The 26,963-nt window shown below is 38.0% G+C and overlaps 2 protein-coding genes across 2 annotated transcripts in view; one reads left to right on the top strand and one right to left on the bottom strand.

The window, feature by feature from the left end:
- The window catches only part of dhx34 (DEAH (Asp-Glu-Ala-His) box polypeptide 34), a 42,998-nt gene extending 37,622 nt beyond the window's left edge, over nt 1-5,376 (top strand). Inside the window, exons 13-16 of the mRNA XM_017465288.3 lie at nt 277-558; nt 808-981; nt 2,975-3,116; nt 3,331-5,376. Coding sequence (XP_017320777.1) covers nt 277-558; nt 808-981; nt 2,975-3,116; nt 3,331-3,458 — 726 coding nt within the window. The 3' untranslated portion in view covers nt 3,459-5,376. The remainder of the gene's footprint in view (nt 1-276; nt 559-807; nt 982-2,974; nt 3,117-3,330) is intronic.
- A 289-nt stretch (nt 5,377-5,665) lies between these two features.
- Nucleotides 5,666-23,835, bottom strand: spred3 (sprouty related EVH1 domain containing 3). Its single transcript, XM_017465295.3, has 6 exons — nt 23,718-23,835; nt 21,309-21,474; nt 20,979-21,147; nt 20,749-20,810; nt 9,447-9,611; nt 5,666-7,220 (listed from the first exon to the last, which is right to left on the bottom strand). The coding sequence occupies exons 1-6, from the start codon at nt 23,726-23,728 to the stop codon at nt 6,237-6,239; spliced, it is 1,557 nt and encodes a 518-aa protein (XP_017320784.1). The 5' UTR covers nt 23,729-23,835; the 3' UTR covers nt 5,666-6,236.
- Between the last annotated feature and the right edge of the window lie 3,128 nt (nt 23,836-26,963).

The following is a 26,963-nucleotide window of genomic DNA, read 5'->3' as shown; positions in this document are numbered from 1 at the left end:
GTTACTGAATATACTGAATTACTATATTACAGGGTGTACTTATTTTTTTCCCCCCACCTGGTTTCTGAATTTTTGTTTACTTTTTTGTTGTCACCAGAGGTTATTTGTTTGTTTAGAGGAGCTGGTAAAGACCACCCAATTGTTATTTAGGCCCTGATAAATAGAAAAACATAGAATTGAAGGATGATGTACTTTCTTTTTCCCATGACTGTATATGCTACTGCCATAAGCAATTACTTTTATTCCTATTCATTTAAGTCTCATCTCTCTCTCCAGATTTTGCTGCTGGTGGCAAACTCCATAGACAGCAATGCAGACTGCACACGGCTGGTGGTGGATGGCTGGCTGGAGCTGGTTATAAGTGATAGTGTGGCAGCTCTCAAAGTGCTGTCCTCTGCTCTCATTATGAGAGACAAGTGGGACAATCTGCTACAGGCCAAGTTGAGCCAGTCAGGTTTGAGATCAACTGCGGTTCTAGGGCTTGCTGGCCCAATACCATCCCATCATGACTTAAAGAAAGTCACTGACGGACTTGTACGCTTTCTGCTGTACACAGAGGTAATGGGTCTTCCAGTGCTGGATACATGTTCTTTACATTTATTTTAGATTGTGTGACAATTTTCTTAGTTGTCCACTGGTTTGGATGTGTTTTGGGTCACTTGGGATAGGAATGTCAGTGAATTTCATTATTTTTTGAGGGCCTTTCTCTAAATTAAACCTAATAAATCTGGACAAGCAAGCTTCTGTGCAGTACCACTTATTCCAATGAAATTAAGAAAAATATTTAACACAGAAGTCTCTGGCTAGGTGAGCTACAGCCTGAGAAGGCTTACCCCGCTGCAGTCTCAGAACCTGTACATCGGACCTCAGCTGAACATGGAGGTTTCTCTCCCTCCACTCTTCCCTGAGACAAAAGCTGAACCTGATTCAATTAAAGGAGGCCTACGTGTCACCAGCTACTTCACCTATAATTGCCTCTGTGTAAGTGATCTCTTCACTAGTTTTATAAGGTACTAAGTATGTCTATGCAGAGATGTCATTGAATAACTCATACATTTAAATTATTACAAAGAACTGTATTATATTTTGTATAGAACTGGATATCTCTGCCCCATTGCTGACTGAAATTGAAATTAAATTAAACGTGAATTTGTGTGTGTGTGTGTGTGTGTGTGTGTGTGTGTATATATATATATATATATATATATATATATATATATATATATATATATGTATGTATGTATGTATGTATGTATGTATGTATGTATGTATGTATGTATGTATGTATGTATGTATGTATGTATGTATGTATGTATGTATGTATGTATGTATGTATGTATGTATGTATGTACACACACACACACACAGTTTTCATAATTTTTGTCTCTGTACAGCAATTCCATTTTCACAGGCTCAAAGGTAACTGGACAGGTAACAGAAATCTGGAACAATCAACATCCTAACTTAAGATGCTTTGACAGGCCTTCACTGTATCCACCTTCAGTTGCTGCTTGTTTGTGGATCTTTCTGCCTTCAGCTGCGTCTTCAGTAACTGAAAAACATTCTCAGTTAGGTTGACGTAAGGTGACTGGCTCTTGGGTTGCTTTCACAGTATGTTTTCGGTCATTATCCATGTGCATTGTGAAACAAGTCCTATCGGATTTGCAGCATTTCACTGTATCTGAGCAGAAAGTATTGCTCTGCACAATCAAGAATCCATCCTGCTACTTCTGTCAGCAATCATATTATCAATAAACACCAATGACCCAGTGCCATTGGCAGCCATGCATGCCCATGCCATTACACTTCCTCCACCATGTTTGACAGATGATGTGGTATGCTTTGGATCATGAGCCCTTCCTTTCTCCATACTCTTCTCTTCCCATCTTTCTGGTACAAGTTCATCTTGGTTTCATCTGTCCAAAGAATCTGGACAGGCTTTTTAGAGGTTTGCAAGCAACGCCTAATCTGGCCTTTCTGTTCTTGAGTCTTACCAGTGGTTTGCATCTTGCACCCTTTGTATTTACATTCATGAACGTGTCTCTTGATTTTAAACTTTGACACTGATATGCTCTTGGAGAGTGTTCTTAACTAGATGTTGTGAAGGATCTTCATCAAGGAAAGAATTCTGTGATCATCCACTTTAGTTGTCTGCCATGGTCTTCCAGGCCTTTTGAAGTTCACCAGCGCATTCCTTCTTTTTAAGAGTGTACCAAATTGGGGATTTGGACACTCCCGATGTGTTTATTCTACATTACAATTTTCCAGTTACTTTTGAGGCTGTAAAAATGGAGTGACTGTAAAAAAATTGCTGTAATTCTTAAAAAGTTAATGCAATATGTTTGTTAAACCCCTTGAATTAAAGCTGAAGTCTACACTGCAATTTTGATTGCTTAATTTAAAATACATTGTGATGTACAGAGGCAAAATTACGAATATTGTGTCACTGTCCAAATACTTGTGAACTCAACTTTATTACCCAGACTGTTCTGTATAGCGTATTATATAGGTCATAAATTTTTGGCGACCTGACTGAATTCAGACAACACTTGCTAGTGAGTGCTCTGGAAAGACATCATCATGATCTGCCATTACATAAACAATTCAAACTTTACAAACTACCTAGTGACCTAAAATAACAAAACGTATTAAAGTATCAAACGTGATTTTCTTTATTAAATACACCACTAACAAGTATGGTTTTAACGGGTGTAAAACAACAGTATTTATTTAAGTTTACAGTATATATGTTTTCGCCACTCCTATCACTTTGGTACATACTTTGGAAGTAGTGTACACTGGATTGGCTGTGCACTGGATTTACAATACATCATGTGTAGTAATCTAGTGACCTAGGGAATTAATTCAGACACACTACTGATGACTGACCTGTAAATGAACTTTGGTGACCAACACATTCTTTATCCTAGTTTGAGTCTAGGTCTCTTTGTTTGCATGTATGTGTACTATAAAGGACTCCAAAGACTTGTACAGTGAGTGTTTGCGGACATTTTGGACGTGCCCTCACTGTGACTTGCACATGCCCTTCACTGCACTGGAGCAAATGCAGCATGAGGCCACCTGTAGGCCACTAGAGGAACAGCAGACTGAGGAGGGTAAGACAGGCTGATGCATGATTGAGACTAAACAGATATAGAAGTACATTAAATCTACATTGTGTTAATTGTTATATTTCATGTTAAACATATAAGGTTTCTTGTGTAAGATTTGGATTGCCAGGGGTAGTTGTGAAGACTGGGTTTGTACGACACAGGAACTTGCAGTTTTATGCCTGACTTTAATCTGAGTTCTTTTAATCTTATTCCACAGAGCCTGACACAGTAATATCTGGATCACTGTCTAATCTGACTAGACTCTACCATTGTAATATCTGTAATAAAGACCTAACCCTAACCTCCACCGAGATACTTAAACACAAGCGTCAACACCAGTCCTGAGTTCTTCCTGCCCCGCTGCACAGAACTAACTCTATCATATGGAGTTATACTATATATTGTTTTCTTTTTGAAGAAGAAAGCTGTGAAAGATTCTTGTAAAAAATAGGTATGTGTGTGCAAAAATAGGTGTGTCTTTTGAAAGGCATAATCCTCTCCATTTCATTTTTAGACTATAAATAAAATGCTCTGGAAATGTTTTACTGCATGTGCTTTCCCAAGCAACACTGAATGTCGTTTCTGTATCCATTTCCGTTATATATGACACTTGAAACTACAGAATGTTTTTTCCAGCAGGTGGTGCTAGTGAGTAATTTAAGCTGAGCTTCACCTTTAAAAACATGCACATGCAAATCTCTCATCACTGAAAAGGTGCTCACATCACCAAACCCAAACCCAGCTGGAATTTCACTTAGAGATTATGACCATCTGCCTGAAGATACAAGACATGGATTGTATGATTAAAATATCCTATGTTTCTTTAAAATATAGAACGAGGGTTTAATTAAGGATACAAACCCACAATATGTAACACATCAAAGCAGCACATTGGCACAGAGTTAGAGAAGTCAGACAACACAGGAATAAAAACCTGTCTCCAAAAATAATTAGAATAAATATCTCATTAAATAAATAAACAATTTTTTTCTCATTAATAATTTTCCAAACTAGTCAATACATATTAAAATATGCACATTGGCTGAAATAAATGACCCAAAAAAGTAAGTACTTGTGTTCATAGTTACATTAAAACTATGTTATTGATCAATCAAATCAAAAGGCACATTTATCAAGATGAATGGATGGGTCTTTGAAGGGCAAACTCAACTAGGAGAGCTCAAGGACTAGTAACCAGTGAGACTAGTGATGGTCTACTACTTGGATAGGGAAAAGTGTTAGGAGGGTGGCAAGTGATTTATGTCATTGTTTTCCTGTAATCTATTACACTTTAAGAACTTTATTTAACTATAAAGTGCTTCCAATCAGGAGTTAATTTGTAATTTTACTGATTCAGTAAGTTGGTACTGTTTCATGATTGTTTCCAGTGTCATATCAAAATACATACACAGCATACATTGCATTGCACTGATTTTTCTGTCACTGAAACAGTTCCTTGAAATCTGTAGGTTTTTTTTTTTTTGGTTAAGTTCCTTAGCAGAAGAGGTGTAAAAAAACAAACAAACAAAAGTTTGGGGGAGCAGGGGGTAAAATAGCAGCTTGTAGACAAATATCTTAAAGCCATCTCCCATCAGATACACAGTATAAGCTATGAGGTTCAGTCTGTGAGCACAGGCACACAGGCAGTGTTCGATCTGATTTGTCTAAATTCTTTACTGTGAACAGCTTTTTTGCACATTGTATTCAGTTGCAAAAAGACCAAGGTTCATACTAATACATTTGTATTTTCAGTGGTAAAATCTTATATAAAATAACAGACATTTATAGTTGAATATAATGTAAGATCATGCTGGAACAATCACTGCAAAAGTGTTTTGGTTTAACAGGACTGATATTCAGCTTGAATTATATATGACTAGTTCTCTGAAAAGGTCACTTTGCAATTGATTACAGTGACAATTTAGCAAGATTGTACAGAATGGCGCTAAAAGTGGCCAAACAACTCATAGGATTCTGTATACACCATTAAATTCAACAAATGAGTTTCTTTATATGCAAACAAACATATTACTCAGCAGACTGAACAGATTAGAGTGTTTGATTCTACATCATAACCCTTCAACTTTTTCAATAATATCTGTTGTCTTAGACAGGCCTTTATTTTCCCTGGCCCCAGTTATCCTCATCAACAGAGTCCTAATAAAAATATAATTTTTCATTATATTAAGTTTGTAATCTGTAACATCAAAGCCAATGTTGATATCTGTAATGTTGTTGTTTATTTTTATTATTTTTTGCATTTTCAAAATAGGTGTTGGTTTTTGGCCATAAAATACAATACCACTTTTTTTTTTTTTTTTTTTTTTTTTTTTTTTTTTTTTTTTTTTTTGCAATTTTAGTGATCCTACCTATTAGCACCCTTCCACCTTTTGTAACATCAAATCAAATTTCTTCCTGATCAGTGTTCTCTTACTTGGCCTTTTCGGAAACTGCTCCAGATACACACTGACCATTTTGTAATTTTGCCTGCTTTCTCTCTCTCTCTCTCTCTCTCTCTCTCTCTATATATATATATATATATATATATATATATATATATATATATATAATTTTTTTTATTATTTTTTTTTTTCTCTCTAACCTTTCTGGAACATTGAGGCAAAGCTCTGTAAAAAGGGTCATGTTAATAAATTATGTGTAAAACAAAAACCTCTTATTTTCACGGAAAGTAAGATATACATTTTGTAATTTTGCCTTGTACTGTTTTCCTAAAAAATAAAATTAAAAAAGACAAAAAATAAACCTAGCATAGCTTTACATGTTGGTGTTTTCAGCATGCTCCTTTTGTGAGCCTTAACAACAGTCAGTTGGAGCTGAGAGAAGCTGGCGGTGGGAGCCATCTTCCTGCATATTTGTGTCTCTCTGAAGAGCACAATGCAAAGCTGCCAGTGCATTGTGTGTTGGCACCACCATTAAGGGTCCTGGTAGAGTACAAACGGAATGCAGCAGAGGATTGTGGGGGGGGAAAGGGACTTTTTAATGATCGCTATAGAGCAAGCTCTCTTAAACTATTTTTAAATGGAAAAAATTTGGTGTTCTCCCTTCCCTCTCCTTCCATCACAACAACCTCTCCCTGGCCTCAGAACCTCCCAAAGCCAGGTCTCACCGCACAGCCTTGTGCTTTCCCCCGCAGCAACCGCATCTTTCCCCACAGCGCAGGCATGCTCTCAGCGGCAGGTAGCAGCACATGCATGGCACAAAGAGTGACAGTGCCAGCAGTGCCATCCAGCCGGCACAGCAGAGTGGGTGTGGCCTACGGCCCAGCGAGTCTTCACACGAACATGGCTCCCAGAACTCGCCTTCAGAGTCTGACATGCAGTGGTAGAGTAGGCTCTCGGCACACCATACACATGTCCACTGGCGTAGGCAGTGTAAAGCTGGATCCGGAGCATCCCGGCAGCGGCCACGTCCATTCTCCGAGGCACTAAACACTGAGCGACAATACACACAGCGTGACGAGCAGGAGGATGAGCCTTGTGGACATGGGCTGTCATCATCGGGTGAGATGGCCTCTCCACCCCCACTGGTTCCACTGCCCCCTCTTTTGCGAGTCCGAGAGCGGGGTGTGGCAAGTGAAGTATGGATGCAGCATGGCGAGGGTGAGCTTTTGCCCGTCTCCTGTGGGGAGCCGCTTGCAGGAGATGCTCCAGAGATGGCATTAGGCATACAGGTGGGTGAGGAGGAGTGGCGCCGAGAGCCTTTGGTGTCCAACATAACCGCGACCTCACAGCCTGGTGTGCCCACACCTGCCAGTTCTTTCTCAAAGTGCACCACACAAAGTTCTGACTTGTCTGGCCCACCTCCTACCATGACACCTCCTGTCAGACCCCCAACTTTGGTCCGTGTGGCCCCAGCACGGCGGTAGTCCTCATAACCCCGCGAGCCCCATAAATCCTTGCATGGATCGATACTGCGTAGGTCACCTTCCTCCAGTAAGGACATGGTAGGGGAGAGTGGGGACAAGGGTGGGGAGGCTGGGGGTGCCAGAGGGGAGGTTGGAGGAGCAGGAGGTGGGGGAGGAGGGGCTGGAGGGTTCAACACAGCTGATACTTGAGAAAGCTGGTGCTGGCAAGGCCGCCTATGGACCTGGAGAAAAGCAAGTAATGGTAGGAGGAAATTCAGAACCATAAATGAGGGCAGAAATATCCCTTCAGGTGAAGTTGCCTAGGACTTTACCACAATTTTTGCTACCAATTAAACAATAGGGAATATTGTTAACATAGAAAGCCAGTTCTTAGTTCATATTTATATATTATTTTATATTAGAGTGGTGCTTGAAAGTTTATGAACCCTTTAGAATTTTCTATATTTATGTATAAATATGAGATTTTACTAAAACATCAGATTTTCACACAAGTCCTAAAGGTAGACAAGGAGAACCCAATTAAACAAATGAGACAAAAATATTATACTTGGTCATTTATTTATTGAGAAAAATGATCCAATATTACATATTTGTGAGTGGCAAAAGTATGTGAACCTTTGCTTTCAGTATCTGGTGTGACCCCCCTTGTGCAGCAATAACTGCAACTAAACATTTCAGTACTACACATCGGCTTGAAGGACTTTTAACCCATTCCTCAGTACAGAACAGCTTCAACTCTGTGATGTTTCCTCACATGCACTGCTTGCTTCAGGTTGTTCCCAGCATTTCTATTGAATTAAGGTCAGGATATTGCAAATATTCCAAAATATTAATTATTCTTCTTTAACCATCCTTTGGTAGAACGACTTGTGTGCTTAGGGTCGCTGTCTTGCTCCATGACCCACTTTCTCTTGAGATTCAGTTCATGAACAGATATTCTGATATTTTCCTTTAGAATTCAATGGTATAATTCAGAATTCATTTTTCCATCAATGATGGCAATTCATCCTGGCCCAGATGCATCAAAACAGACCTAAACCATGATACTACCACCACCGGCATGTTTCACAGATAAGGTTCTTATGGTGGAATGCAGTGTTGTGCTTTCTCCAAATATAACGCTTCTCATTTAAACCAAAAAGTTCTTTTTTGGACTCGTCCATCCACAGAATTTCCAATAGCCTTCTAGCTTGTCCACATGATCTTTAACAAATGCAGACAGGCAGCAATGTTCTTTTTGTAGACCAGTGCCTTTCTCCTTGCAACCCTTCCATACGCACCATTGTTCAGTGTTCTCCTGATGGTGGACTCATGAACATTATCATTAGCCAATGTGAGCAAGGCTTAGTTGCTTTGGGTTCCTTTGTGACCTTGTGGACTATTACACATCTCACTCTTGAAGTGATCTTTCTTGGGCCGTCAGTCCTGGGGAGGGTAACAATAGTCTTGAATTTCCTCCATGTGTATAAAATCTGTCTGTCTGTGGAACTCTCTAGAGTTTTTTTTTTTTTTTTTTAACCTTTTCTAACCTGATGAGCATCAACAACTCTTTTTCTGAGGTCCCCGGAAATCTTTATTTGAGCCATGATACACTTCCACAAGCATGTGTTGTGAAGATCAGACTTTGATAGATCCCCGTTCTTTCAATAAAACAGGGAGCTTACTCACACCTGATTGTCATCCCATTGATTGATAACACCTGACTCTTTCACCTTCAAATTAACTGCTAATCCTAGATGTTCACATACTTTTGCCACTCACAGATATGTAATATTTGATCATTTTCCTCAATCCATAAATGACCAAGTATAATATTTTTGTCTCATTTGTTTAATCGAGTTCCCATTGTCTACTTTTAGGACTTGTGTGAAAATCTGATGTTTTAGGTCATATACTGCATTCGGAAAGTATTCAGAGCGCTTCACTTTTCCCACAGTTTGTTATGTTATAGCCTTATTCCAAAATGGATTAAATTCTTAAATCCAATCAAGTTGTTGAAACATCTCAAGGATGATCAGTGGAAACTGGATGCACCTGAGCTCAATTTTGAGTGTCATGGCAAAGGCTGTGAATACTTATGTAAATGTGCTTTTTTTTTGTTTTTTATTTTTAATAAATTTGCAAAGATTTCAAACAAACTTCTTTCATGTTGTCATTATGGGGTATTGTTTGTAGAATTTTGAGGAAAATAATTAATTTAATCCATATTGCAATAAGGCTGTAACATAACAAAATTTGGGAAAAGTGAAGTGCTGTGAATACTTTCTGAATGCACTGTATTGATGCAGAAATATAGAAAAATTTGTTCACAAACGTTCAAGCACCACTGTATATAATGATTTTGCCCATAACAGTAACTGGTCTATCTGCAATATTATCTGTATCTGTCACTTATCTCACATATTTACTCTAACTACTGTAATAGATATTTAAAATAAATAAAATACCTGAGCAGGGGTCTGAGTAGTGATGGCATGCCCTTCCCCATACCCAAACTCCTCTGCTGTAGAATGGACAAAGCAAGTGGCGGAGGACTCGCTAGTCACTATGGTGATGGGCTTGGGCAACATCTCCTTTCTGCTGTTCGAGGACGACTCACTGCCTGTGTGAGACTGACACAAACTGCAAGTTATCATACATGCAGGACCTGCTAGTGCAGGGGTGTCCAAAGTCTGACCCACAGATAAATGTTAATTGGCCTTCAGCTTTTCTCTCAGAATGTATGATAGGTGACCAACTAGCCAACACTTGCAAATTTTCCTTTCACCTGACAGTGGCAGCAAACTGTTTTAGCAGTTAGCTCAATTGCACGAGAATTTTTTTCCTGTGAGTACACCTGCAAATTAATTTACTTGAATGCTATTTTGTCATAGCTACAGACAAAAAGCACAAAGTTAACACTGAGAAAGCAGTTAGATAAATTGCAGGAGATTTTTTTTTCTCTAACTACACCTGCAAGTTAATTTACTTGAATGATATTTAGCCATAGCTACAGACCAAAAGTACTAATTTAACGTTGAGAAGGAGCAATTTCAAAAGAGCTGTAAACTAATACTTTTTTATCGAGAGCCATAGTAAATACAAGCCTCATATATCAAGAGACTGTTACAGTAATTAAGGAATTTAATATCATGAGACATTAAACAAATCATGGCTAATGCAAAAAAATTCAACGGATGGGAGGACAGAGATACTGAAGCAGATAAAAGCTTTCCTGGCAGAAGCAACTTTTTAGCTGAATAAACGGTGCAGAACATTACTAGAGCTAATAAGTGGGGATGATTCCAACAGCTAAGCATGGAAAACCGTTTGTCAATTCTTGAAAGAGTATTTTCAAGAACTAAAAAGATCATTGCTTGTCACAAAAACAGCTATCAGGTTATACACTGCTGCAGTTGTTTAATTAAAATTAAACTCACTATATTGGAGCTTTCAAATAATATTTTGGTGACTGGCTCTCTGGTATTTTAATGTACTCTAATCTTTAAAAAAAAAAAAAGTTTGGACATCCCATGCTAGGCATCATCCCAAATAGCCTTTATTGTTTTTACCTATACATATGGTGGTTCTGCAGCTTAAGATTTTTACACTTCAGAGCTGTAAATAAATAAATAAATCTAAAAATTACTTTCTATGAACATTAAGCTATTGTTCATTGGCACCTGAATGGTGAATTTGGATACAGTCAATTAGACAAAAAAAATTATAAGCCAAAATGAATGTGCAATTTTCATCAGTTATTTTTATCCAGGTGTTCTAATATACACTATAAATGACTAAATGTATATACAGACAAAATGTATGTGGACATCTGACTATTGAATATCCTATTCCAAAACCATGGGTATTAATATTGAGTTGTTCCCTCTTTGCTACTATAACAGCCTCCACTCTTTTGAGAAGGATTTCCACTACATATTGGACCAGGAGTATTTGTGCCCATTCAGCCAAAAGAGCATAAGAGGTTGGTCACTGATGTTCAGCAGGAAGGCACGGCATGAACTTGGTGTTCCAATTCATCCCAAAGGTGTTTATTGGAGTTGAGGTTAGGGCTCTATGCAGGCCACTCAAGATCTTCCACACCAACCTTGGTAAACCATGACTTTATGCACCTTACTTTGGGCCCTTAGATTCAGTGAAAGGAAATCATAATCTTAAAGCATACAAAGACATTCTAGACAATTGTGTGTTTCCAAGTTTGGTAAAGGGTTTGGGGAAGACAATCATATCTGTGTTAGTGTCAGGTGGCTATCTAGGGTATTTACACAATGCTAACTAAGTAATGAGCTAAGGATTGTTGCAAGATAAATTGGCACTAAAATCTACAAGCTGTCATAATTTTTTTTATACATTTGCAAAGTAAACATGCACTTTAACACAGGAGGTTTGAGATACTGCATGGTGATTACACAACTGCATGGGTGACTGTTCATGACAGTTCTGCTAGAAAAAATATTACATATATAAAGGTTCCACTCGTTGGTATTTATTACTGATCTAGAAGTGGCAATCAAAATTGAAAAAATATTTTGTAAATTATTTTTTCAAATAATAACTTCCTAGATTGTGAGCCAGTTCCAGTTCAAAATCTTAATCCACACAATCCATGTTGTGTACACTGTGTGTGTGTGTGGGGGTGTGTGTGTGTGTATATATATATATATATAATATATAAACACACACTCACTCACTGTCCACTTTATTAGGAACACCTGTACACCTGCTCATTCATGTAGTTATCTAATCAGCCAATCTTGTGGCAGCACACAAAAATTTCTGCATACAATTATTCCCTCATGTATGTGTGACCTCCTGGTTTTCCCTTTTAGTTATACTGTCATAGCTAATCTTGCCAGAGTCCCTGCTTGTACTCTGCATACAGTGTACATTGTCCTTAACCATTACATGATTATGAGCATACCTAATAATCTCTCTCTCTCTCTCTCTCTCTCTCTCTCTCTCTCTCGCTCTCTCTCTCTCTCTCTCTCTCTCTCTCTCCTCTCTCTCTCTCTCTCTTGGTCGAGCTAAACATGCTACTTCTCAGATACTAGTTATCCTGGCCCCTTCTGCTCTGCAGACCTGCCTGATCCATCCTGATGCCCTACTTCTGGTTAGAGTTCTCATCACTTGGAAACCTCTCGCTGCTGCTGTGGATGGCCCCATATGGACAGCCTTAAATATACATGAGATTACTGTGGATGGTACCACTTGGAAATCATGAACATGGTTTAGGACTGCTATTGCCATGAACAGTTTTGCACTCTACATCAGTTAACAGTTGATTAACTTCACAAAAAAAAAATAGACTTCATGTTAAAACTATAGTGAATTTCCTGCTTATACAATGGCACTCTTTTATTTATTTATTTTTTATTTATTTATTTTTTAAAAACTATATAGCACACAGTCATAGAAAGGAATTGTTTAGAATTGCACTTTACTGTGTCCTTTTGAGTCTGGTTTCTCTCAAGGTTTCTTCCTCATACCATCTCAGGGAGTTTTTTTCTTGCCACCTTGGCTTGATCATTATGAAATTTATTAATTAAAAATGTATGTCCAGAATTTATATATTTTTGTAAAGCTGCTTTGTAACAAAAAGCACTATACAAATAAAAAATTAATCATGCAGATACAGGTCAAGCTTCAGGTAATGTTCACATCAAACATCAGAATGTGGGGAAAATGGTGTTTCTGTGACTTTGACCATGGCATGGTTATACCATGTGTTTCACTATTTCATAAACTGGTGATCTCCTGGAAATTTCTAGGGCATCAGGCGATGTATGGGAGCCGTAAAAAATATTAATACATGCGAATCATAGAATTTAATACACAATAAAAAAAAATTAGCAAAAAGAACACAAAATAATTGGAATTAAAAACAAAATTGTGTTTTCCTTGGTTAACTTACTTGCTCTCTGCTATATTTTTGCTCATAATTTCATTTTCTTTTAATTCACGCTTCTGTTTTCTTTTCCCTCATTTCCAAGCTCTTCACTTATGATTACAAAAATTACGATCATAATCAAAACAGTCTACATTGGTCCACTGGTTCTAAACCTACAACTCTTCTCTAGTCTATCAATAAGCTGGGAGTAGATGATATCAGGGACACATGATTGTGCTTTTTACTGTTTGAATGAGAGTTGCCAAGTCCGCTTATAATACGCGACTTATGGCTTCATTTGTTTTTGAAGTCGCTTGAAAAAATTCACGGGTCGTGGATTACGGGTTTTTTTTGGGGGGGGGGGCTTCTTTTAAAAAATATGGTTGCTTGTTAGGAAAACCTGACAAGCGACTTCGTTGTTTAGATTTATCTGTCATTGTTTTCCCCAGTGCACTGATTGACACAATCTGCTCAAGGCCTCACAATAATATCAGTGCTATAGTGTAATTTTCCCTCCCACAAATCCGTAGTTGGACCTATCCCATCCCCTCCTCCCCCTTGTTGGAGAAAAATCACTTTGTAATTCCAAGCGATGATGGTTGGTATAGTAGACGTAGATAGTTATATGTAGGCTAGGCCTATGTTTCCACAAACAATGCTGCCAACAAAGTAGTCCAAGTATGGCAAAAACGGGCCATAGCTAGGGTGTTCAAAATATTGATGTGGGCCCCCACCACCCTCCACCCATATAATACCGTATGGGCATGGAGGCCCACTTCTACTGTGCCATGTTACCTAATAGGGGTTTCTTACAATGTAACAAAATGTTTTAAATGTTTATGTAAATATTACATCAAAACAATTGCATTAAGCCATTAATAACTTCTTATGAACCATTGTTTAAAGTCCTTAAGCAATTATTCAAGATAATCAAACAAACTAATCAAACAAAAATAAAAGACAATAAATTAATAAAATAAAACACATTTTAAAAGTACCAGCAATATAATACAAAGTCTTTCCAGTTAGTCTGTTGTCTAACAGCTGAAGTAAACATTCAGAAATTGAAACGAATGCAGTCAAATGTAAAATAATGTAAAAGAATTTATAGTCCTGCTATGTACAAGCCAAGACTCTCTCTCTGTCTTGCTCTCTCTCTCTCTCTCTCTCTCTCTCTCTCACACACACACCACACACACACACACAAACACACTTTTTCATGATTTTAAAATGTGTTGACCTGAATAAAACATGCATTTTCCTAAGAAGATCAAATGTAAAATAAAACCACTTAAATTGTCATAATTTTTCATGAAGATAATATTCTACTGCATGATATATTATTAAATAAAGCTAATAAATGTATCCATCCAAGAGAAGTGAGTTGTATTCGCGTTTTCTTGACATTATTGTTATCTTAAAACATATCACATCAGCAGCCGGCAGGTCTGTAATCCTTGTGACACGCATATCCATTTTTTCCGTGTGTTATAGAAACCAACTCTACTGTATTTACATAAAAGCATAAAAAGACGGGGACTTTGACCGTGTGATAGTTCAGTCAGTTCAGTCAGTAATAAGAAAATTATGTGACAGTACCGGCAGGGGGCGTGTGGGCGGCAGCTCCTACAGGTGTCCTATTCACACTAAAGTAAATCGGGCAGCCTAATGATCAGGGCACGGCATCCCATCACATTGTCATCCCTACAGTGCACTAACCTGTCTTGTTAAAGAAGGTCTTGATAGACTGGGATCCAGCAGTTCTCCTGGCCTCCGTCTTCCTTCTTTTCATTACATTTCTGGTACCCGCATTTATGCTTTTTCCCCAACATTTTCAATCACTCATTCTCGAGTTCTTCAATTTTACTTCTAACTTCAACTGTTCTCAGAGCAGCCTTGGTGATGTTCACTAGTTGAGATGGGACTTCCATTTTATTGGGTCCCTCTGCTGTTCGTCACTGACTGAGCTGAAATAATTAATAACCATCCGATTAAACCATTTTTAGGGAGGGGAGAGAAGATATTTGGAAAACGTCTTTCATGAAATAAAAATATATATATATATAATAATAATTATTATTATTATTCATAGAGTGCGGGCCTGTTTAATGTAACTACTGGGTTTAGTGGGGCCCCATGGGCAGTGGGGGCCTCTATAATTGTCACCACTTTTAACCCCACTAGTGACAGCCCTGGGCAAAAAGTATAACAAAGACCAGGATAAACAACTTAAAGTTTATGGTGCAGGGGAGGACAGGGATGATTATGGGATGATTACCTTTTATAATGTAAACATAATTTGGTTTTAATAATAATTATTATTTATATATATATATATATATATATATATATATATATATATATATATATATATATATATATATATATATATATAATTATATCATAATGTATTAATCAATTATTACAATTATTATTATTACAGGTTATAACAGAATACAAATACTCATATACTTATAGTAGTTATGGTTATAATGTAAATTCCTTTTCCATCTTTCCAATCATATTCTGCTCACAGGTTATTAGTCACCGTTTGACAATTTTTTGTTAAAAAAATTTAGTTTTTGCTTTTCAAAATCCATGTGGTTTCAGTTTAATATGTTGCTGAGGCCATAATAAGCTATTATTATATTGGGCTTGTTTTTGAAGCTGCTGTTGCTTATTGTCTCGCGAGAGTTGGCAACACTGGTTCCCATGTGTCATGAGCAGGTGAACGTGGACAATCTCACACAGTCACATGTAATTGATATAGCCTAAAGTTATCTTGGAAATTGAATTGATATGTTTATGTTTCTGCTTATGCTTGCCTATTGTAAATACTGAATACCAGCTCTACTGAAAGACTGAGGTGCTCGAATTAGCCATAATTGTAGTCTCATGTCAAACCTCTCCTGTTAGCTAACGTACGCACGGTTTAGTAAGCGATTGACATTTTCAGTATTATCAGTATATATAAAATCATTAAGCGTATCAATTAAATCTCCAAGATAAATTTATATTGATTACCTATGGCTGTGCGGGATTGTCCATGTTCACCTGCTCATGACACATTCGAACTCTACACCGCCTTCGTATGCTATCAGAATTACTTCTCACTTCTGAAGTGGCAATGACCAGTATGTTGTGTTCACATGCTTTGTTGTCAGAAAGAACATAAAACACGGACGATGCCAGCTTCACTCATACATATATATATAATTTTAAATAAAAAATTTTTTTTACTTTTATTTTGACACCATAACACATATTACACAGTTAGCTAGCATGCTGAAGCTAACGAAATTTTGTTCAAGTACAAGCTATTTTCATGGTGCAAAAATGTACAACATATATTGCATGGTTGCTGATATACGCATGAAACTATTTTTGTAATGAGGGCAAAGTAAACTGAAGCATGAATGGAAATAAAATTATGAGTAGAAAATAGCAGAGAGAGCAAGCACCAAGGAAAACACAATATTGTTTTTAATTCAGATTATTTTGTTTTCTTTTTGTTTGTTTGGTTGGTTTTTTACGACCACAATACTTAAATTAATGCCATAAATTTCTCAAACAACAGTCTCTAGAGTTTACACAGAATGAAAAACAAAAAAAATCCTGTAAGTGGAGGGTCTGCAGGCTGAAACACCTTGTTGATGAGAGAGATCAGAGGAAAATGACCAGACTGGTCTGAGCTGACAGGAAGTCTATAGTAACTCAAATAAGCACTCTTTACAACTGTAGTGAGCAGAAAAGCATCTCAGAAAGCACAACACATCAGACTTTGTGGTGGATGGGCTAACTTCTTGGCTGATAGGAGTGGAGCCTAACGTGGTCTCCATCCCCCTCAATGTTCGATGTTATACAAGGTTAACAGTTGTAAAGAGTGATCATATGAGTTATGATATCCTTCCTGGCAACTCAAACCAATCTGGCTATTTTTCTCTGACCTCTCTTCTCAGCAAGGTGTTTCCACCCACAAGGCATTTCCATGCTCACTCGATATTTTTTGTTTTTCGCACCATTCTGTGTAAACTCTAGAGATTGTTGTGTGTAAAAATCCCAGGTGATCAGCAGTTTCTGACATACTCAAACCAGCCCATCTGGTACCGACATCCGTGCCACGGTTAAGGTCACAGATAACACACTTTTTTTTCATACTGATGTTTGATTACCAGAAGCTCTTGACATGTATCTGCATGATTTTTGCATTGGACTGCTGCCACATGATTGGATGATTAGATAACTGCATGAATATACAGGTGTTCCTAATAAAGTGGATGGTCAGTGTATATTTATAAACTATATAGCCAAAAGTGGACACCTGACCATCACACCCATATGAGAGTCTTGCCCAAGCTGTTGCCACAAAGTTGGTAGCACACAATTGCCTAGAAAACATGTCCCAGCATTACAATACCCCTTGCGCAAAGTGAGGTCAGAGAAGGTGAAGACATAGTTTACCAATAAAATAATTTGAGTGATCTGCACAGGACCCTGACCTCAACCCTTCTGAACATCTTGGGATGACTTGGAATGCTGGCTGCACACCAGGCCTTCTTGCCCAACATCAGTGCTCAGCCTCACTAATTGTGGCTCAATGAGTACAAATACTCACAACTACATTCTGAAATATAGTGAAATGCCTTCCCAGAAGAGTGGAAACAGCTACATACAGTCCCCTATGAAATTATTGGAATGGCAAGGCCAATTCTTTAGTTTTTGGTGTACACTGAAGACATTTAGGTTTAAAGTCAAAAGATGAATATGACAAGATAGATCAGAATTTCAGCTTTCATTTCCTGATATTTACATCTAGATGTTTTAAACAACTTAGAACAAGGTACCTTTGGTGGAAGACCATCTGATTTGTAGGTGAGCAAAAGTATTGGAACTGACACGTCTTAAAATAAATGTATTTCAGTTATTGCAAGCAAAGGAAATGCAACCAAATATTAAGTGTTATTTATTTTTTACAATATAATAATATTTTTGCTCACGTAAAATTAAAGTGGTCTGCCACAAAATATAACATGTTCTAAGTTGTTTAATCTAGATGTAAATATAAGGAAATGAAAGCTGAAATCCTGATCTCTAGTCCCATATTCATCTTTAGCTCTCATGTCTTCAGTGCATTGGGGGGAACTAGCACTGTCATTCGAGTAGTTATATAGGGGACTTAAAATAACTCAACACACAGCCATTAATGTCTAAACCGCTGGCAACAAAAGTGAGTACACCCCTAAGTGAAAATCTCCAAATTAGGCCCAATTTTCCCTCCCTGGTGTAATGTGACTTGTTAGTGTTACAAGGTCTCAGGTGTGGATGGGGAGCAGGTGTGTTAAATTTAGTGTCATCGCTCTCATACTCCCTCATACTGGTCACTGGGAGTTCAACATGGCACCTCATGGCAAAGAACTCTCTGAGGATCTGAAAAAAGAATTGTTGCTCTACATAAAGATGGCCTAGGCTATAAGAAGTTTGCCAAGACCCTGACACTGAACTGCAGCACGGTGACCAAGACCATACAGCGATTTAACAGGACAGGTTCCACTCAGAACAGGCCTCACCATGGTCGACCAAAGAAGTTGGGTCCACGTGCTAAGTGTCATATCCAGAGGTGGTCTTTGGGAAATAGACGTATGAATGCTGCCAGCATTGCTGCAGAGGTTGAAGGGGTGGGGGGTCAGCCTGTCACTGCTCAGACCATACACCACACACTGCATTAAATTGGTCTGCATGGCTGTCGTCCCAGAAGGAAGCCTCTTCTAAGGATGATGCACAAGAAAGCCTGCAAACAGTTTGCTGAAGACAAGCAGACTAAGGACATGGATTACTGGAACCATGTCCTGTGGTCTGATGAGACCAAGATAAACTTATTTGGTTCAGATTGTGTCAAGCGTGTGTGGCAGTGTACAAAGACAAGTGTGCCTTGCCTACAGTCAAGCCTGGTGGTGGGAGTGTCATGGTCTGGGGCTGCATGAATGTTGCCAGCACTGGGGAGCTACAGTTCATTGAGGGAACCATAAATGCCAACATGTACTGTGAGATACTGAAGCAGAGCATGATCCCCTCCTTTCAGAGACTGGGCTGCAGGGCTGTATTCCAGCATGATAATGACCCCAAGCACACCTCCAAGACGACCACTGCCTTGAAGGTGATGGACTGGCCAATCATGTTTCCAGACCTAAACCCTATTGAGCATCTGTTGGGCATCCTCAAACGGAATGTGGAGGAGCACAAGGTCTCTAACATCCACCAGCTCCATGATGTCGTCATGGAGGAGTGGAAGAAGACCCCAGTGGAAACCTGTGAAGCTCTGGTGAACTCCATCCCCAAGAGGTTAAGGCAGTGCTGGAAAATAATGGTGGCCACACAAAATATTGACACTTTGGGCCCAATCTGGACATTTTCACTTAGGGGTGTACTCACTTTTGTTGCCAGTGGTTTAGGCATTAATGGCTGTGTGTTGAGTTATTTTGAGGGGACAGCAAATTTACACTGTTATACCAGCTGTACACTCACTACTTTACATTGTAGCAAAGTGTCATTTCTTCAGTGTTGTCACACGAAAAGATATAATCAAATATTTACAAAAATGTGAGCTGTGTACACACTTTTGTGAGATACTGTATATATATAAAAGACATAGATAGATAGATAGATAGATAGATAGATAGATAGATAGATAGATTGATTTGCATAAAATGATAGTTTGATGTACAGTGGATATAAAAATAGGAAATATTTTACACTCCTTATCATCTTCATTTGGCAATTTTATTCCACTCATTCTTTAAAATATTCTCCAGATCTATGAAATTCAGGGGTATCCTGTGCACAGCCCTCGAGTCATGACACAGGTTTTCAATTGGATTTAGATCTGGGCTCTGCCTGGGCCATTCCAAAATATTGATCTTTTTCTAAAACATTCCTTTGTTTATTTGGATTTGTGCTTTGGGTGATTTTGGCAGGCTTGGGAAATGGCTTCCATCTAGCTACCCTAACCCCATAACCCAGGTATGTGAACATTATAAGAGATTGTTGTCACATGCACGAGTGGCCAGTACTTGCCAGATATTCTTGCAGCTCCTTTAATGTTGCCATAGTTCTTGGCAGCCTCCCTGATAAGTTTACGTCTTGTCATCTTTTTGGCGGGACGTCCTGTTCTTGGTAATGTCACTGTGGTGCCCCATATTCTCCACTTGATGATGGACTTCATAGTGTTCCATGGTATATCTCTCTTTTTTTATTCTTTTGTACCCCTCTCCTGATCGATACCTTTCGACAAAGAGATCCTGTACATACTTTGTCAAGAAAAACTTACACTAACAGCTTATCTTTATTTGGTGTTAATCAGAATCATTTCATTGATTACAGGTATATGATAATTGCTTTTTAACATGAGTTTGAATGTGATGTGATTTGAGCACAGTCACATGCCTTATTATAAATGGGTGTGCACATGTGTGCAACTAGTTTATTGTATGTTTTTCCCCCTAAAACAGTTTTATTTGCTTTTTACTTGAATTTTGTTGGTTGGTATATCACATGTTCAAGGTGGAAAAATATCTGAAATTATTTATCTTGGTTTCATTTTTTAAGATCACATAAGCCTGCTATTTTAATATGGGTGTGTAAACTTTTTTTTTTATATCCACTGCATATCTATTGTAATAAAAATAATGTTTAGTCTTCAGTGTAACTCCCAAAATAAATCATTAATAAGTCACAAATTAAATCACTGAGGTTTATCTGTCTTAGTATTAGTGGAGTAGGTGAAATACAATGACTTGTTTTGTCCTGTATTTTAATCATGAATTACTTGATAGCAATAAAAGTCATGAGGTGATAAATAGACTCACTGCTTGACCATCATCTTCAGTGTCTCCTTCTTCTGGTGTGGAGGAAGAAGGAGAGTCAAAACCTTAAAGTTTATGGAAAAAAGGAGATTTAGATCTTAGATCTTTCACATGATAAATTAAAGAAATTTAATCATAAGATTCCACAAGACAAAAGTAGCTGTCAGCATAACCATAATGGATTTTTGAAAGCCCATCAATATCATTGTTTTATGTCCTAGGTACTTGCATACCTTTGTCTAACTTGTCAAGGACAATTTGAAGGCCCTTCTCAAAAGAAATGGCATCAGCTGGACTCTGGAAGGTCAGGCCAAACTTCCTCTCCTCCACACGCCAGTGATGGAAGATGGGGTTCACCTTGTTGTAGATCAGACCCTTTTGAATGGCACATTCAAGCACGGGCTACATAAAAATAGAAGGGCCAGTGTGGGTCTGTGAATAAGTTGGCACATTGGGTCAGCAGTTTAAAGAATATGTGTGACATCAAAGAAGGCATAAGTCAGATTCCTGTGAAAAAATGGTGAGTCAGTTGAAGACAGGCATGAACACACGCACACACTCACTGCTCGATCGCGCAGCCGCTCTCCACGTATGACATACTCCTTCTGCCCATGGCTTTCGGAACTCCTCCCTTTACAGATGACAACGTGGCTGAGGCCTCCACCTCCAAGGGGCACCCAACCGCCACTAGAATCGTCACGTGTCATCACCACTGCTCGGACACGCACACTGTAAGGGAGGTGTGAGGTGTGAGCACACAGGCTAGTAGAGCAACAGACATCAGAAGCACTCCCCTTCATAAACACTTAAACACCTAAATAAATGCATATGACACACAAACAACATTCACATTATCCGCCCAGCTTAATACACGCAGACACACAACGGTGCATACCCAAACATCAAAATAACAAACAAACACAATTCTAATGAAGGACCAGAAAAACAGCAGAAACTCCACATAGTTTGGGTGAAAAAGAACAGTAAAGCTAGAACTAATCTTGGCACTTTGGGTCAAGGTGTGAATGATGAGTGGTCTAGTGGAAATTAGAAATATTTTGTTCACTACAGATTACTTTTTACTGATCTAATAAAACAGGCACTATTATAAAGACATACAAAATAAATTATGATTTGTCTAATCTTGGTCGTAAAACATGAGCGTTTTCCATTTATATCCATTCTACCAACTGCTTTAGGCTGAAAACTTAGCCATTGAGCACGATTATATCAATGGCAGGAAGGCGCGCGAGTTTTAGTGAATGATCACGTGAAAGAGGGAAACGTATTCTCGCTTTCAATGCAGGAAACCCAACATATTCTCAGAGATAGTTATTTTAATATTGTTTCATTCTTGGTGTAAACCGAGATTGGACATAATGGTTGAATGCGTTAATATGAAACAGCTTTGTACAAAGAGGTAGATAATAAATTAATGCCAACAGTGAAATTGCACTTAATTAAAAATAAATAGATAAATAAAAATTCGAGACAGACTGAGATGTCTCAGTCTCAGCCAGAGTGACCTGAAGGGAGAAAGAGAAATCCACTGAGCATTTCTCTCAGAGATATATCAATGAACGCGCCCATTAGCCATACGAGGCCCGTGCAGTGTGAGCACAGCCACAATGTTGCCGCGATATTTTTCGCCATCAATACGCCCAATTTAAAACGTGCTATAATAAACGCGAAGCATCACACTCTCTCTCTCTCTCTCTCTCTCTCTCTCTCTCTCTCTCTCTCACACACACACACACACACACACACACACACACACACACATATATATATATATATATATATATATATATATATATATATATATATATATATATATATATATATATATATATATGATTGAGATTCATCGATATTCTGCGCTGCTAATTATTTTAAGGCATTACGTTCTTCTCGCTCTCCCACCTATCGCCAGCTCACATCCGCACTCACTCACTCGATGCACTCACATCGCCACAAGCAGTTTTATGAATGAAATGCAATAAAAGTGGCCGATTAAAAAAGTGATATGATATACGAGTATATAAAACGCAGTTGTTAAGAAAAGGAAAGATGAGTGGGTGCAAGAAGGAATGGAGGAAGCGCGGGGTGCGGGGTGGGGGGGTGGGGTGGGGGGAGGGGGCGACATGAGGAAAGGAAGAAGAGGAGGGGGTTGAGGAAGAGGGGGAGACAGAAAATCGCATTTCATTCATAAAGTTTGGCTATAAAAACCATAATGAAACTCGAAGCACGTTGATAACAATTCATAAGGAAGTCTCACTCTTCCTTTCTACCAGGATACATAAGTGAATGCAATCCGCAAAGCAATAATGGTCGAAAAAACGCAGTATTTTGGATTTATTTTCCCGGTACATCTACACATTCCGTGACATATTTCATTGCTACGTGAACTGTGCAAAAATATCTGGACAAAAACGTGCCATTGCGTATTTTGAAGGAAGAAGATGTACTGGCAATCTATTTGTCTTTGGTATGGCGTTTCCAGTAAAATATTTTTACACTATTTTGCAGACAAACGTACTGTCTGCGTATATTACTTTCACAGATGTATGTAGCATATAATGTACACTGTTAATAGTTGCTAAAGCTACATATTTAAAAAAAAAAACAAAAAAAACACTATATATATATATATATATATATATATATATATATATATATATATACATACACACACACACACATACACACACACACACACACATACACACACACACACACACACACACACACACATATATATATATATATATATATATATATATATATATATATATATATATATATATATACACACACACACACACACACACACACACCAGCTAAGCGCATTCCGTGGTCGTATGACCATCTTAGAGGTGGTAAAATATGAAGAAAAAAATCGGCTCCACAGCCGTTTATCACATTGGTTTAGTCTTCTGTAAGGTTTGGTCAAAACAAAGGAAAGGACTTACTCGCCCTCCATGGCTCGGTGTTGCCTGCCGCTTCGAGCTGGCTGCCCCCGGTCTCCTGTCTTTTTTATTTCCCTTCTCACCAGAACACACACGCATGCACGCACGCTTTCTTTCTCTCTCTCTCGCTCTCTCTCTCTCTCTCTCTCAATCACACACACTCGCGCACACACATACACACACGACCCCCCCCCCCCCCCCCCCCCCCCGTCTATCTTGAACGCGCTCGCTGTTTTCATTTTCTTATCTGTTTTGTGTCCACCTTTATATTTTTTGGTGTATTAGGATAGGGCTGGAGGTTGCAGCAGCCATTTTCCATTGGTTATAGCAGCAGCATCCTCTCTTTCTCTCTCTCTCTTTCTCTCAGTCACTCCCTCCTTGTTTCTTTTCCTTGTTTTCTTTGTACGCAACCTGCCGTGTTTCCTTCTGACCATCGCAGCACCAGACCAAAATATCACTCACCAGTCTCAGCGGATGACATCTAGTGCAAATGGCAATAATACAAGTCAGTTCTTCGCGATACATTGCTTTGTTCGGATACGCCGTTACTCGGTTGCGATCACCAAATGTCTTGCTCCAAATAATGTTACGTCCCTTGTCGCACTAGTAGTACCAAGTATGTAGAGCTTTTTGATGTGAGAAAACAGCTGAAATTAAAAATAGGTAGACTATATAATTGCCATTGCCTATATTAACCTAATAATTTGCGAGCATGGGAAATCAGTAAGTAAATAACCGAATATTTAATGCTATTGCCGGCAAAGGCCTCATAACAGTAGCCTAGACATTAGTCGTGATACTGTTCAGTACCTTGGAAAGCTCCTTTGAGGCTCCCATTGTATACGACGCAGAGCCAGTGAAACCACGACAGAATTCTTACTTGTTTCCAATGAGTTGTTCCTCCATTCATGTACAACTCCCATTCATTTTTTTTTTTACTGAGACTCAAAGCACATAGCCTGCCATTGATAAACAACCACTGCATATTAGAGAGGTTTTCATGTAAATAGATTTTATTCCTCTAATAAAATGAATGTATAGCATAACAGTTCTATTATTATTTTTTTAAATGGAATAAATATTACGCAGTATTAATGGAACGTTCATTGAAACGTGTCCAAGTGTTTTTATCGTTTTTACAAGCAATACGATCTACGAGGTACAAGGAGTGCTTATTTTCACATGAATTTCCATGCTTACTAGACAAGGCCTATAACGATATAGCTTTGGAAAGCAAACAGAAAGTTGAGTAACAGTAATACTTGCCAAAGAAACTTCCATAAACATATGAGTAAAATAGGGCAGAATGGAATGAACATATCTGTGGATTAGGTTCTCCTTAAATTGTCCTGACAAACAGGTTAACTATGTTACTAAAGGTTACCAAACTATGGTAGACTAAGAATTAAGACTAGTTACAGTGCCCTCCACTAATATTGGCACCCTTGATAAATATGAGCAAAGAAGGCTGTGAAAATTTGTCTTTTTGTTTAACCCTTTGATCTTTTGTTAAAAAAAAAATCATAAAAATACTCCGCTCTCATGAATATCAAACGACTGCAAACACAACACAGGTTTATCCAAAAGCATATATATATATATATATATATATATATATATATATATATATATATATATATATATATATATATATATTTATATATATATATATATATATATGTATATATATATATATATACATATATATATATGTATATATATGTATATATGTGTATATATATATATATATATATATATATATATATATATATATTTTTTTATATATATATATATATATATATATATATATATATATATATATATATATATATATATATATATATTGATTGGTAACACACAGCATTGGTTAATAAAACAAAATCAAAATCACCACATTTCACATCAAACATCAGAGTGGAGACAATGTCATATCAGTCAGTTTGAGTGTGGCATTGCTGATTTGAGTATTTGAGAAACTGCTGATCTTCTAGAAATTACACAGAATGGTACAGAAAACAAAAAACACCTAGTGAGAACATTTCTGCATATGATTCTGTGCCCAGATTCTGATGTCTGATGTGAACATTCACTGAAGCTATTGACCTGTATCTGCATGATTTTATTCATTGCATTGTTGACACATGGGCATAGCAGGGGTGAAGGTATCACAATCTACCATTCAATCTTATGCATTTCACATCCTGAACAGGAGAGTGAAGGGAGAACCCCTTCTGTGATGAGAAACCACCAAAACAAACAACAACTGAACGAAGCTGCAGTACAAGCCTGGAAAAGCAACACAATTGAAAATGAACAGTGTGGTGATGTCAGTGGTTCACCGGCTTGATGCAGTTATTGCAAGCAAGAGATATGCTTTTTTTTTGCCCTCCACCCCAACCACATTTTGGAGGACTATTAAGACTTATTTATTTTATTTATTCATATTTGTAGATGTGTTGTACTTTGTATTTAAAAGTTAGTATGGGTGATTGGTGAGTGTAGGACATAACAGAGAGGATAGCGAGAGTATAGTTGTTAAGATAGCACAGTAGTCAAGACAAGCCAGTAGACATGACAAGGACATGGTACTTATAAGGGCAGTGGGTTGGGGGTATGGGAAGGGTGGGAAGGGTGTGCAAAGAGTAGTGGAATGCTGGAATGCTGGTTGAGTTAATTAATATGTATAACACCAATTTTGGTTTCTGTGAATGTTTTGTGTGTGCTTGTGTGTGTGTGTGGGGGGGGGGGGGGGGGCTTTGATTATGTGGTTGCTCTGTAGAACTGTATTGTTGGCTATTGCAAGGTTATTCCCTGGTGTATATAGGTGGTAAGTGGTGTCCAAGTAGAGTTAAATTTGTTAGTTATATTTTTGTTTGAGGCAGAGAGTTTTTCCATTGTTAGGTAGTTGATTATTAGGTTTTTCCAATGATATTGTGATATTGATATCAAGTGATATTAAGGTTATTCTTTGATTTCCAGTTGGTTAGAATGGTTTTCTTGGTAATGGTTAGTGCTATAAGAAGGACTATTGTGTTTTCCTTTGTGATGTTGATCCCAGATGTATGTCTAAGTAAGCAGAGTGAAGTGGAGAGTGGTATGGTGCTATTTAGGAAATTAGATATTTCCTCAGTGATTTGTTTCCAGAAGTGCTTATCTGGTGTGCAGTCCCATTTAGCATATTACATGTATGTAACTGTCTGGTGCATTTTGAGTGCACTGCGTGCAGATTTCGGATTCCCCAAAGCCCAT

Source organism: Ictalurus punctatus, chromosome 4, assembly GCF_001660625.3.
Source record: "Ictalurus punctatus breed USDA103 chromosome 4, Coco_2.0, whole genome shotgun sequence".
In the NCBI taxonomy this organism is placed as follows: domain Eukaryota; kingdom Metazoa; phylum Chordata; class Actinopteri; order Siluriformes; family Ictaluridae; genus Ictalurus; species Ictalurus punctatus.
The sequence above is the reverse complement of the archived record's forward strand: the minus strand, read 5'-3'. Positions and strand labels throughout refer to the sequence as shown.